The 14793-nt window shown below is 46.6% G+C and overlaps 1 protein-coding gene across 1 annotated transcript; it reads right to left on the reverse strand.

The window, feature by feature from the left end:
• Positions 1-1958: 1958 nt before the first annotated feature.
• On the reverse strand, positions 1959-10642 carry ERV3-1 (endogenous retrovirus group 3 member 1, envelope). Its single transcript, XM_041400984.1, has 2 exons — positions 10576-10642; positions 1959-4620 (listed from the first exon to the last, which is right to left on the reverse strand). Exon 2 carries the CDS (start codon positions 4501-4503, stop codon positions 2800-2802), a length of 1704 nt encoding a protein of 567 aa, XP_041256918.1. The 5' UTR covers positions 4504-4620; positions 10576-10642; the 3' UTR covers positions 1959-2799.
• Between the last annotated feature and the right edge of the window lie 4151 nt (positions 10643-14793).

Consider the following 14793-nt stretch of genomic DNA (forward strand, 5'->3'; position numbering starts at 1 on the left):
CCTCCCGGCGGCGCTTCCGCCCGGCTGCCGTCACTTCCGCCCGGCCCGGCCCGGCCCCCCGCGCCCGGCGGGCCCCGGAGCGCGGCTGTAGGCTCGGCCTGCGCTTGTGCGGCCCGGGCAGCGCCGCCGCTGTTATCCCGGCTCCAGACTCCGGCCTCCTGCGCCCCACAGCCAGTGTCTGCACACGCAGGAACGCATCTGTGCCCGCGCAGGAGCTGAGCCTTGTCATCATGGCAGGGCGCGGCCGGGCCCGAGACCCGAGGTGTTTTGGGAGTGCAGATGCGTAAAGCTCCGTGAACACGGCTGGCATTCATTATTCGTGACTGATTGTTTGTAATGCGCGCCAAGCTTTCTTAGAAACTACGCCAGAGCTGTCAGAACTTGTGGAAGATTTGATTTTAATGTTGGTTATTGATTTTAGTGCTTGGTCAACTTTCAGCTTTTTTACAGAACAAGTCATTTTTGGAAGGCACCACAGTTGGTCATCTGGTCGAACCCCCCTGCTCAAGCATGGTCATCCTGGAGCACAGGGCACAGGATTGCATCCAGGTTCTTGAATGTCTCCAGTGAGGGACATTCCACAACCTCTGGGCAACCTGTTCCAGTGCCCGGTCACAGGTACAATACAGAAGTCCTTCCTCACATGCACGTGGAACTTCTGTGCATCAGTTTCTGCCCCTTCTCTAGTTGTGCTATTTTTTGGCACCATCAATAAGGGCCCTGCTCCATCCTCTGGCACCCTCCCTTGAGATACCAGTAGGCACTGGTGAGGTGAATCAAGATGATAGACCTGGGAAAAGAATTCTCTGAGAAAGAGAACAGGCACAAATTCTCACCGGGGCTGGGACTGGCCAGGTGGGCTCACTGTTTGGGAAGGACTCGCCACAAAGTGCCCTGATGCAGTAAAAAATTAAGCACTTTTTGAGTGTTTGGTTGTTTGGGTTTTTTTAATACACCTTTAGAAAGCTGCAATACTACCGAAAAATTACAGCCAGAAACAAATGTTATCCTTTATGACCACTGAAAGCACTTGAATCTGTGGATTTCTGCTCATCTCCAGGCCACGCATCACAGCACCACTGGGTTTACAGAAGGGTGGGGCAGGTGCAGTGCTGCGAGTAGAAGACTTCTCCCTCCCCCTTGGAGGCTTTCCTGGGGCTGAACTTGGGAATGGTTTCCCATGCACCCCATGTACACAGTTCAGCTCTCCCAGCTGGCACTAAGGCAGGGAGGCCGTGGCACTGCTTGCCTTGGAATGTTTGGATGAAGTGTTGGAACTGCTTAGGCTGTCTGACAACTGCTTATGGTTCTGGTTCAAGACTGCCATGAGCATTTTCCCTCCCTGACTCCTCTCACACTGGCTGCACACACAGTTTCTGTGGCCACACACACAGTGTCTCTTAGCATGCAGGTGAAACGAGGAAACAATCTTCTTTGCCAGAAAGACATACAAATAGAATATATTTGATTTTAATTACAGCAAGGCAGGAATGCTTCCCATCAAAGCTGCCAGAGTTGTATGTATTTTTCCTTCATTCCATTAATTATTTACCTTCAGTTTTAATAATACAGTTAAGGGCACTATATATAGCTCCTGCTCTATCAATAAATCATGCTTGTGTGTCTTCATATTTATCCTATAAAATTATAAGTACCAACATGCTTGCATGGTTTTGCTAAGGAATTCTAGCAACGGAATTCCCATCAGTGCATGTCTTGGAGTCTTTGGTGGTGAAGTCAAATATTCCTCACTCAACGAGAGCTATTTTATGAGACTTTTTATGAGGTTTTTTATATTTTATGAGCTCACCAGTCTTTTCACAAATCCCAACAATCTCCTTCATCCCCTTCTTATATCTCTGTGCTGATTTAAAACCCAGAGGGAATATTAAACCTACTTGAGCTGCTCCCTTTTCCCTGCCCCTTTCCAGCAGTGGAGGAAACACTAGGAGAGATCATAAATTGGAATCATAGTTTACTGAAAAATTGCAATAACAACAACAATAAAAGAGTGTACAAAAGAGAGAATCTTTTACCCACAAAAGGGTATTCACCACCAAACAAACAAAAACACTTCCCAAAGACCACATCCAGTGTGGTTTTCCAAGACTAAGGCAAGATGATGGCTGGCCCTGTGCTGGGCAGCATGGAGTATATGGGAATACAAGAGGGGAATGTTGGAAAGGCTTGCAATTTAACTTTCCCCCCTCAGGCTGAAAACAGTGGAAGAACAGGGCCAAGGCAAAACCTGGTGGGACCTGACAGGGCTCTGAAGCAGGTTAGAGAACCCTCCTCCTGGGCCTGATTTGTAGGAGCGGGACTGGAGAGCTTGGCCGTTCCAGCAGCAGCTCCAGTGCTGCTGTCACAGCAGCTGCAGCCTGCACTCCACATGCTCAGCTGGGCTCCGCCATGCTGCTGCTTTCTCTCTTCTTTTTCTCAGAGCAGCTCACTAGCTCTGGGGTTCACCAGCGCTGTATTTGAGCACCAAACCAGAAAAGGCACATCCCCGAGCATAGCAAAAGATGGCCACCCTTCCACTTCCAGCCCCTGACTTCCTCCTGCTCCAACCACATTCTTGCCATGACATAAATGGTATGGAATTATACAGTGCTAGAAATTTTATCCCTTTCCTCTATAACCAAAATGAACTCATCACAGTGACATGACTTCTTGACCTATCATCAAACCCAAGAATCCACACAGTATCATAAGGTCAATGCACACAAGCCACCTTCCCCATCCCATAAATCCAAGGCACTTTAGTGCATGTGATCCACAATTCAGGCTCAGTCCATCAAACTAGTCCTTCGGTTGCATTGCTTGAAACAGTTCTCCCGTTTGCTCAGCAATCTCCTTCATCTTCTGACGTGCCTCTTCTATGGTGGTGGTGGCGTTATGCACAGTGACACAGCATTCTCCATCCGTTAGGTTTAGCATCCCACACACTCCCTTCTCTTTCAACAACAACGTATCTATGGCTAACCGGTTCTGCAAAGCCATTTCTGGTGCCTGCGGGGCCTGCACACTCGGTTCCCTGAGTGAACGTCCGGTCCAGTTCCTTAACACATGGACTTGCCTAGATAAGTTCTCCAAGACATATTTGTGCCGTTGGATAACTCCACTGGACACAAAAAATGATTCTAAATCTAAAGCAACATTTTGTCCCCAGGTGTAATAGTCGGGGACTTGAATCCCCCGAATCCACCCTTTTGCATCTGTTGGATTGTGGATTTCTCTCCGCACTTTGTTGCTATGATAAAGTGTATAATTGAACGTTTTAGATGGACACATGGTAGGAAACCCAATAGTACACTGGAGTCCAGCCATATCATACATGTTCAAGTGGGAATACATTTTCCCATCTGAACATGCCCATACCGTTCCCCGTGGAGCTGGATATTTGGCTTGTGAACACTGATACAGGTCACCTTGGGGAACTTCCTGTGCTTCGCTACTTGAATTCCAGACCCTTCTTCGGTCAGGGCTGTGTGTAATGGGAATGCCACAGGATAGTGCTGTCTCTGAATTTTCGTAAGACCCATTGCATCGGGTGTCTTGGTTCAGATAGCCGTAGTTGGGATAATCCCAACAGGTACACATATCCCGGATAAAAGTTCTCAGCTCTGAGATGTACCAGGTTTCTATAGGCTCACCTGCTCCTGTGGTACAATCCAATATACGGGAACAATTCAGAAAGGAGGCTTCTGATTTACTTTGGGTAAGGCTTCTACGGTTCCTCACTTTCCAGCAGATGCTCTCTCCATTAGGTAGTGTGGTCTGATGGTCCTTACAGTCTGATTTCTCCACTTCCCATTCTACTATTTTCCCTGTGGGGACTCTGGAAGCCCATTGTAGGGTAGATATAGGGTCAAAAATTTGTTTCAGAGACCAGGCCCACTCATAATTTGTTCGGTTAACTTGGTGCGCGGTTCCTGGGTTATCAGGGATTTGTATACACCATCCTGCATCCCAATGTAAACTGTACTCATGTTCAAAAAACCCACCCTCAGCAGGAGAATCCCACCACGGTACCACCGTGCAAGGGATAGAAGTGACATTCTGCAATGTCTCAGAAGGGTTGGTGTCTAATGACCGATAGCATGTCTGATTCCATAAATCGCTCCAGGCAGAGTCACGTGGGAGCTGGTAAAAGGCATTCTTGTATTCTACCCATGTCCCATTTGCATCCCACTGCTGTCCTTCTTTCTGGTCTAGGAACCGGGACTCCACCATCCCCCAGGGAACATTTCCTCCTGACTTTTTAAGATTATCCAGTTCTCTCGATAATATTTCCGAAAAATTTAACCAAATCATCATAAATCTAAACCCCTCTGATGCTGAGTTGGGGAGGTTAATACATATTCCTTGATTTGTATGATTCCAAATATGCATAAATCCTTGTATCAACTCCCAAGCTAAATTTGGTTCAGTACTCTGATTTTCGGTCGCTTGAGACAAAGTCATACATCCATAACATAAGAGTAAAAACTTTTCCCACACCATTTTTTTTTGCTAGTGAAAAGGCAAAATAGGCTTAGCAAAATCAAACCAAAAAATACACAAAATGATCCATCCACTCAACAGTTGAAAGCAGAGGTCCAGCAGTGGATTTCAGATAATCTGTAAAACATATAGATGCATAAAAACAAAACATGATTAAAAGGAGGGAACAATCCACCACCTGGCACACAAGTGGCTTTTTTAAGATCAGGGGTACCAATCCCACTCTTTGGTAATTCTGCCAAAACCAGTTGTTCTAAGTAATGAAAAGGACTTAATATTATATATATATATAACTAATGAAGGCTCTTTAGTTTCTTTTGTTCCAGGGAGTATGGGTGGGGAATGAAGATAAAAGGCTGTGAGTTATAGGCACCCATTAACTTCCCAGAAGCTACTGACTCTATGTACCCCATCTGACACCCTCTTGCCCATTCAGGTTCATGAGGTTTCAGGTTCCTCTTCAAGAGTCCAATGGTGCATTCAACAACCTCATTTGCCTGGGGGTAGTATGGAGTGTGAAAGATCCACCAGATTCCCTCATCCTGTACCCATTCTTGAACCACCCTGGTGTGGGAGGATGGATTTTAGGAGAATAGAGAGAGTGCTGAAGGCAATCTTGCCCCTGAGCAGTTGCAGCTGTACTAATTACCAAAGAATAGGAACAGCCCTGCCCTTAATAGGCCACAGCTATGTCCAGTAAAGATGGGTGTTATAAAATAGTGGGTTCGGTGACTGAGAAGAGAGCTGGAGTTTGTTGGCTGTGCTGTGAGGAGGAAGGGGCATGTGGTTGTGCAAGGGACAGTAAGGGTTAGGTAGTGGTGTAAGGGGTAGGAAGGAGTCAGCTGGCCATGCAGAAGAAAAGGAAAAAGGAGTTAGTGGTGTAAGGAGCTGCCCCTGGGGACTCACAGCGAGAAGGTAAGAAAGTTTTATAGTGAGGTAATAAACTGAGTAATGAAGAGGACTTAATATTATATATATATATAACTAATGAAGGCTCTTTAGTTTCTTTTGTTCCAGGGAGTATGGGTGGGGAATGAAGATAAAAGGCTGTGAGTTATAGGCACCCATTAACTTCCCAGAAGCTACTGACTCTATGTACCCCATCTGACACCCTCTTGCCCATTCAGGTTCATGAGGTTTCAGGTTCCTCTTCAAGAGTCCAATGGTGCATTCAACAACCTCATTTGCCTGGGGGTAGTATGGAGTGTGAAAGATCCACCAGATTCCCTCATCCTGTACCCATTCTTGAACCACCCTGGTGTGGGAGGATGGATTTTAGGAGAATAGAGAGAGTGCTGAAGGCAATCTTGCCCCTGAGCAGTTGCAGCTGTACTAATTACCAAAGAATAGGAACAGCCCTGCCCTTAATAGGCCACAGCTATGTCCAGTAAAGATGGGTGTTATAAAATAGTGGGTTCGGTGACTGAGAAGAGAGCTGGAGTTTGTTGGCTGTGCTGTGAGGAGGAAGGGGCATGTGGTTGTGCAAGGGACAGTAAGGGTTAGGTAGTGGTGTAAGGGGTAGGAAGGAGTCAGCTGGCCATGCAGAAGAAAAGGAAAAAGGAGTTAGTGGTGTAAGGAGCTGCCCCTGGGGACTCACAGCGAGAAGGTAAGAAAGTTTTATAGTGAGGTAATAAACTGGTGCCAAGCACTGTCGCCAACAATTGGTGGCCCGTACAGGGATGAGTCCCGACACCCTGGCAGTAAAGCAACTACTGTTGGATTGGAGGGATCGGGGCCATGGCAGATAATTAAACCACAGCTTCAGTCCCTTTACAGTGCTGTGCCTTGCTGTTCTTGCTACTGCCTCAGTTTGAGTGAGCTCTGACATTACTTCCACCCTGATTTCAGGAAAGGCCCTATATAGTCCACCTGGCAGGTCTCCCAGAGGCCTTTTCTGTGTCCTTAGTGAAGGGATGCCTCCTGCAAGGGGTGTTGTTTCTCTAGCCCTGTACAACACTGGCTACAGACTGAGATGACAGTGTTGTGCAGTTCCCAAGTGACAGGCCAGCCTGTGTCACCAGCTCCCTTAAAAAGATCCTTAAATCCTGAATGGTCTCCCTTGACATGTAACTACTCTAGCAGATGTTTCCATTTTTCTTCTCCCTTTACTGCCATATTTGCAACACAGGTCCATGAATCTACCTGATTATTCAACAGGTGAGTCACATTATCCCTCTTCTGGTGGGCAGGATTCCATCCCACCGAGAAACACTTTTGCTTAACAAGTTTAGGATGTCTTCCCATTTCTCTCGCTGCCATACTGGCAACTCAAAAGATCCCCCACTGCTTTTGTTTGCACAATGGGGAGCCAATTGGTGCATCCCTTAAAAACAGCACAGGGGTGTGTATAAAGAAACACTGGTTTTTTAGGCTGGCACTAACAATCACCCTGCTACCGATCTACCTACCCTGCTAACCATCACATGGCTACCAATTTTCCTATCTGGGCACTTTCTTCTCCCCTTGTCACAATTCTGTCCCCTGAATCAACACGCAGGAACACTGCTCAGTATTTTTTTCTCTTTTGGGGGATGCTTCAGTGAACCATACACTTCTCAGGTGGGGCTTAACTTGAGGGGTAAGTTTTGTATAAGAAGGGAGGCTCCTGGTCCAGCGGACTGCCAGACAATTCCTGTATTTGGACCACTCCACAGGAGGGTGCTCCCTCCTCTATCTGGGGCATATGGCAGTGATGATGTAACTGTTCATACCACCTTCATACTGCTTCTCCCTGCACAACCCCCACACCAGGTGGTGTTCTGGCCAGTTTCTGGCCAGAGTTTCAAGACCTTGAAAGGTCCCTCTCCCTGCACAACCCCCACACCAGGTGGTGTTCTGGCCAGTACGAGTTTCAAGACCTTGAAAGGTCCCGCTAGAATAATTGCTTTCTGCTATATGACTTTTTCAGCTCCCTGTAGAGCTAGACTGGCCACAGAAGGCACTTCTACCAAACTGAATAAAATTTTTTTGCTTCTTTAGAGCTGTGCAAATAAAACCTGACAGGGCAAGTTGGACCCTCACATCTCCATTGCCACACATGCATTGATAATCCATGAATTGCAAAGCCCTATTCAATATGAAGTGGACCTGTTGGATGCGTTGGTCCTAAAACCTGATATAACCCAGCCTCAAATATCAACACTTTAAAGACTTCTGTATGGACAGAGATCAAGTCACAGGTGATCCTCTGGTGTGTTAAATCATGATGAGGATGGGCTATGATGGAGAAAGCCAGAATGTGTTTTTTCCAAATTACCAGCAGGGCAAGGGCACGTTGTAGCTCCTTCTTCTATCCAGGAATTTCAATTCGCTCAAGGGGGAGTCAAGGTTTAGGGGTGAACACACACTGTTCTTCCCCTCCACCACACTCCCAGAAGCTTTACTTCAGAAGAAGGAGTTTGCACCTTTGTTGCTGAAATTTAAAAACCTAAATTTTCATGGTGAGTAATTATCTCTTTTTGGGTTTGCCCTACAATCTGGCATTGGGGCTGCCCACCAATATATTGTGAATGTACTGATCTGCTTTAACTCCCTCCATAGGCATCACTACAGAGCATGCTATCTTCTCCAGATCCCAACACTAACATTCCTGGCAGGATGCAAAGACTGTCCACACAGAGCTGGACAATGCATTCCCTGACTCTGTTTGCTCTCCTTCTCACTCAGATCTCCCAAGTGGAAAATGTCTTTCTTCTTCATGTGGACATCCTGTTCTCATTCTCTTTCACTGGCCCCTTATTGGCAGAAGCTGTGCTATTTCCAAGCATCTTCATTCACTGCCCAGGCCAGTTTGGGGCTCAAAAACAACACAGAGATTTATACAGACTTTGTTACACTGTGCACACGACAACTCACCAGGCAGGCAACTACTCCACCTCCCATCTACCAGACAGGAAAATACTGGTGACTCTTGCTCCCCACCTCTGACTCCCAGAGCCTGGGATCAGCAATCCACTTCTCACGGGCAGCAAGTAAACTGTTTGCAAATATATTTCATGCTAATTTCAGCCACTGATCAGCACTAATGCTGCAGACTTGGCACCCTCCCACCCTCAGTATGTTGAAATAGTGTGTGCATATTTGATTTCTTCCACTTTTAAAAACCCAGCAGGACTCAGGCATGATTTATTGAAAATTGGAAAGGAAAAGTGGATGTGGATTTTTAAAATCACCATTATCTGCCATATGGATAGGCAGAAGACATGAGAAAATGCAAAGCATGGAAGCAAATCCCTGCCCAAATCTCAGACAAAAACAGAGTTCAACCATTGTGCAGGCACAGCCACTGCCCTGAAGCCATAGTTTCTCTTATAGTATTACCACAATAGATTGTAAAATATGTAGGGAGAAACCTTGTGGGAATGATGCTCAGATGCAAGAGTTACTGCCTGTAGAATTTAAGACCTACCCTTGGAATATTTATACTGTTTTCAGGGATCTCATTCTTGACCAAGGCTGGTTAAGTGAGATGCTCTTGGTTCTGAGAGAAAAAAGGGGGCCAGGATATTTTACATTTGTTTATTGGTTTTATGCAAGGTATTCGTGTAAAACCATCCTCCAAAGGCCACTTCAGGGCAGGAAGGAGCACCCTGCTATTGTACCTCGCTACTGTCAGGGCAGGGACTAACACAGAAACACCTGGGAGCTCACTGCAGCTCTGACTGATGCTGAGAATGTAGAAACTCTCCTTTTCGGCCCACTCCCCTTGCAACTGCACAGCAAAAACTGAAATCTCCACAGACAGCTCCTTCTTCTTTTTGTGTACTCCTAGCATAAGCACACACCTACTTGCTGTTTATTTATGGAGCTTGCTGCCACAACGGGGCTCCCACAGCCAGACTTCACTTGCTTGGACCCGCTTTGATATCCATAAGGAGCAGAACACGCATCCCAAGCCAAGTGTTCCCTGCCCTGTCATCACAGCCCTCAAAGCCCAAAAGAGGAGGGTGCCTGCTTCAACAGGCACAAAACACACAGTTGGAAGCAAACAGTGCTGCTTTTCTGCAAGATGCCTCCTCCACACAGAGCTCTACATAAACTTGTCCAAGTCTCTCCCTACCAAAACTTAATCAGGAAACACAGTGCATCTTCAAACTGCCTTTGTTTCTCAAGAAAACTGTCAGCACAAGAAGACAACCAAGCAGCCATTGTTAATGAGGCTTGATGTTCTTCCAGGAACCCTCTCCTCAGAGGCTTTGCTTCAATACATGTGGGACCTGCAGACAGAACGAATGCAGGGAAAACTCTTTGCTTTCTTCTCAGGGCACCTTTTCCCGTGTCCCATGGAAGCCATCCCAGCACATCCCCAACACTCCCTTGGCTCTCCAGAGTCCTCATTCCTACCCACCAGAGCTCAGAGAAAGCACACAGGACAAACTAACAAACTCCTGAGGATCAGCACTAACCCCAGCATCCTGCAGCCTGGTTACCTCCAGCCTTGCAACTGGCTACCTAAAAGCTCACCATAGCTCACTGTCTGCTTGCCCAGAGGGCCCTCCAGCCAGCCAGCAAAAGCAACACACTGAGATATTGTCCTGGGAACACAGGTAAGGGATCAGAAATGCTGTCCGAGGTCTGTGAGCACTTCTACACTGCACAACATATCAACTGTTATGTGGCCACACTATCATCTGCTGTTCTACGCCCTGTCTATATTAAAAGTCTCACAAAAGACTTTTCTGTCATGGTCTGGTCCTGCCGTGGAGAGTCTGTAAAATCCACCAGCTCTGCAGGAAGTTTTACAGGCGTGGTTGGGAGGAGAGATCTCAGACTAAAAGAAAACACAAAAGAACAGAAGGCAATAAAGCCACAAATTGCTTAGAGGGCCAAGACGCGCTTCTGAATCAGCCAGCTTTAGTCCAAGTGTGAGGCCGGGCAGGAAGGTCAGTTATGACGGTGAGGGACCCCAAGCCCCAGCGCCGCACCAGTGTGTCACAGCGAACGGCGTTTACTTTACAGAGAAACGGAGCTCCACAATGCTCTCCCAAACGCTTTCCAGCAGCAGCGTTTAAGCCTTGAGGCAAACGCTGCCACGCTGGGCCGCCGCTCTCGGCAGCTCGGGCCGCCACTCACCTGCGCCGGCACCGCCGCTCCCCCGGCACCTCCGCCCTGCGCGGGCGGCGCTTCCGCCCGGCCGCCGTCACTTCCGCCGCCGCCGCCGCCGGGCGCTGGCTTCCCGCGGGGAGTTCAACTGGGTTAACTGAACGCTCGTGTCGGCTTTTGACGCCTTAATCACGGCCCCATTTCCCGGCACTGTGGTTACGCGGCTGCCCGCTGCTTCCGCCCGGCCCGGGGCTCCTGGAGGGACATCCCGCCGCCGGGCCGCGGCTGTAGGCTCGGCCTGCGCTTGTGCGGCCCGGGCAGCGCCGCCGCTGTTATCCCGGCTCCAGGCTCCGGCCTCCTGCGCCCCACAGCCAGTGTCTGCGCACGCAGGAACGCATCTGTGCCCGCGCAGGAGCTGAGCCTTGTCATCATGGCAGGGCGCGGCCGGGCCCGAGACCCGAGGTGTTTTGGGAGTGCAGATGCGTAAAGCTCCGTGAACACGGCTGGCATTCATTATTCGTGACCCGCAGTGCTTCATTTCTTATGGCTACGAGTCCTTCCCAAACAGTGAGCCCACCTGCTCCAGCCCAAGCCCCAGTGAGGATCTGTGCCTGTTCTTGTGCTCAAGAGAATTCACTTCCCGGGTGAAAAGGCTGAAAGTTGACCAAGCACTAAAATCAATAACCAACATTAAAATCAAAGCTTCAGCAAGTTCTGACAGCTCTCTCATAGTTTCTAATAAAGCTTGGCACATATTACAATCAATCAGTCATGGTTTTTATCCCTTCAGATATCTGTCATACTAAAGTAAAATCACAATCAGCAACAAGTTTTATCCATTATGGTCACTGAAAGCACTTTTATCTATGGAAACAAAGGTAATCCTTCATCTTGTCAGCAGACAGCCAGCTTTGACTATATTGTCAGGGAAACAAGACTGTGATTAACTCATAAAAAATTGGAATGAAAATTACAGGTTTTTTAATGCTAGGCAGCAAACATCTCCCTCAGCTTCATGTCTTCAGATGAGCAACCATGTTCCTGACATGGTAAAGTTGACAACTGCAAGGAGAGCTCAACCATAAAATCGAGCAACTCGAGAGGAACAAGTAGGAATCGACTTGAAGATGTCCCATTAGGTGTACTAGATAACCAAGAGTGACCGTGATTCTAACCTGATGGTCAGACATATGATTCTGGCAGAGATGGTTAAGCAGTTAGTGCTGTTACTTTTGGTGTGCTTATAGATGCTTCTAGCAGGAGAAATAAATAGTCTGCTTTTAATTACATTTTGGAGATTTGCAGAAGGGAGCCTCGAGAGTGTTTGGAGTGCTTCTCCACGGCTGCCCTGCCAGACTGCTGTTCATCAACTGGGGGAGCTCTGCTTGGTGCTCCCTGAAGCAAAAGAAATCATATTAAAGTCAAACCTAGTTCAAGAATAGCAATGCATGCTGAGAAATGGAGTGTCAAATGCTCTGTTTCACTGAAAATAACTGCTATCCTACCACCACCATCTGCCACTTAATATTGTTGTTCCCAATTTATGCTGGTTTGGGATGCAAGAAACACTTTGAAATAATTGTGCAGGTTTCTTGCAGTTAAACTTCAAGAGCAGCAGTTTCTCATCCTTCTTCTGTGGAACCACCCACCATCCTGATGGCTCCACGACTCTGTTGCTACCACAGGTCTGGCTGATTGAAGTGAGGAATTCAAGGTGTCCTTTGGCTCCTAGTTGCCTTTTGTAATCATTGCTTCTAGGGCAGTGAAGGTCAGGTGGGGCTGCTCCGAAATCTATTGAAATCAACAGATTGTTCCTCTGATTCAAGCAAAATGAGAAATCAAGATTTTAGATTTTGCACTGCTCATCTCCAGGCCACGCATCACAGCACCACTGGGTTTACAGAAGGGTGGGGCAGGTGCACTGCTGCGAGTAGAAGACTTCTCCCTCCCCCTTGGAGGCTTTCCTGGGGCTGAACTTGGGAATGGTTTCCCATGCACCCCATGTACACAGTTCAGCTCTCCCAGCTGGCACTAAGGCAGGGAGGCCGTGGCACTGCTTGCCTTGGAATGCTTGGGTGAAGCGTTGGAACTGCTTAGGCTGTCTGACAACTGCTTATGGTTCTGGTTCAAGACTGCCATGAGCATTTTCCCTCCCTGACTCCTCTCACACTGGCTGCCACACATGTGGCCACACACACAGTGTCTCTTAGCATGCAGGTGAAACGAGGAAACAATCTTCTTTGCCAGAAAGACATACAAATAGAATATATTTGATTTTAATTACAGCAAGGCAGGAATGCTTCCCATCAAAGCTGCCAGAGTTGTATGTATTTTTCCTTCATTCCATTAATTATTTACCTTCAGTTTTAATAATACAGTTAAGGGCACTATATATAGCTCCTGCTCTATCAATAAATCATGCTTGTGTGTCTTCATATTTATCCTATAAAATTATAAGTACCAACATGCTTGCATGGTTTTGCTAAGGAATTCTAGCAACGGAATTCCCATCAGTGCATGTCTTGGAGTCTTTGGTGGTGAAGTCAAATATTCCTCACTCAACGAAAGCTATTTTATAATATTTTAAAAGATTATCAGTCTTCTCACAAGCCTTGAAAATCTCTCTCATCCCTTCTTATACCTTGCCAAAAGTCAGTTTCACATGACTTTCTAAAACATGGTTTTGGTCTTCCAAAGCAGAGAGAGGCAGGAGAGCCTACAGCTGAATGCTTTCTTATTGGATGATAACAGGGAAGGGATCAGAGCTACAAAAACAATATGGCAGTGCCCTTGGTGGGATTAGAAAGGTAAATCTGCAGATGTAGCAGTATTGTCTATGTTGCAGAGATGACAAATATTAAGATGAGTTTTTTAAGTGAAGGTGACCATGGAAGCAGATGATTCTTGTGCCGAGAAGACAGAAACTGAAGCTGGGAACAGAGCAGCTGGAGAGCAGCGTGATGGGCAGCACGCAGGTCTGCTGGTGAATGGAAAACAAATTATCATAAGGGATGAGTCCAAGATATAAATCTTACTTTTGTTAGCTTTTTTTAAAGCTGATGTACTTTTGGGGTGGAACCCTGGCATTCCATGACAGCAACACCCCACTGAGTAAAGGGCATCCCTGGGACTAGGTGAAGCAGGAATATTTTTAATCAAATCTCTGCTTTTTCACCAATAAAAACCACACATGCATACTCAATGTGAAGTGATTTAACTATGTGAAAAGAAAGGATTGTGTATTTTAAAAATCCAAAACTGCAGAGTATTTACTCATCCCTAGTAATGCATCTGTTGACATTATGTTGTCTTTTGACAGTTAGCATGGGATTTCCTCTTTATTGTTTTTTTTTTATCAGTTGTTTCTATAGAAATGCCATTTTTATCAGACTAGATGAAAATACCACACACCTCTTCAGCAAATACAGATATTTCTTGCTCAGTCTATATATTGTATCCCTATCATACTGGGTTTTCCTTTCCTCATTACAACATCCAAATGAAAACCAGTTAAAAGTGAGTCACTGTACAGCTGGTACTCCAGAGAACAGACTCCTCTGGAAATTGGAATGGGCAGTCAAGCAAATGTATTTCTCAAGTCAGGTCATTCAGACACTGCCTCTGAAGTGTGTTGCAGGTGAAAATCCGTATTTGCACAGATGGTGAATGTGTTGTCATTGACAGTCACTGCTTCACAGAAGGCTTAAATGAAAATGGTCTTGAGCTGACCCTGCCTGACAATGCCCTCTGCCCCTGCTATCAATGAGGAAAACATTTCTGAAATCCAGCTTCTCTGGGCTGAGGACAGTGTCTCCCTTGGCTGCTGCTGTGGGACCTATCTGACAAAATCTGAGTGATGTAGTCAATGCATTCAAATCCACTGTCATAGACTTTAAAGGAAGCCTGTCAACGTGCCTAAGCCTGAGATTTCAAGCAACTTGAGACAATTTAAAGTACTGGATATGCTCACATGATTATTTCCATGACAAATCTCCTGAAGAACTTCCTGATTTATTGGCATTAGAGTTTGTTTCTTTCTTCTTTTCCTGTTGTATCATAGGGGAAAACCTTATACCTTTGCACCTGAACAGTATGGGAGTGATGTGTACCTGCTTTATCCAAAATCCATCTGTACTAGTCAGCATATGTACTGAAAGGAGTGCCAGGGGAAGCTCATCTCTCCCAGGCTTTAACTCTCACACCTCGGGAACAGAAAGCATGGCCTGTGCAATGCTCTTGCTTTAGGAA

The sequence above is a fragment of the Onychostruthus taczanowskii genome, unplaced genomic scaffold (assembly GCF_017590055.1).
Source record: "Onychostruthus taczanowskii isolate IOZ18803 unplaced genomic scaffold, ASM1759005v1 scaffold1, whole genome shotgun sequence".
Taxonomy (NCBI): domain Eukaryota; kingdom Metazoa; phylum Chordata; class Aves; order Passeriformes; family Passeridae; genus Onychostruthus; species Onychostruthus taczanowskii.

Excerpts from the sequence above, each read along its gene's own strand:
- ERV3-1 (XM_041400984.1), bottom strand. The coding sequence starts at position 4,503 with ATGGTGTGGGAAAAGTTTTTACTCTTATGTTATGGATGTATGACTTTG.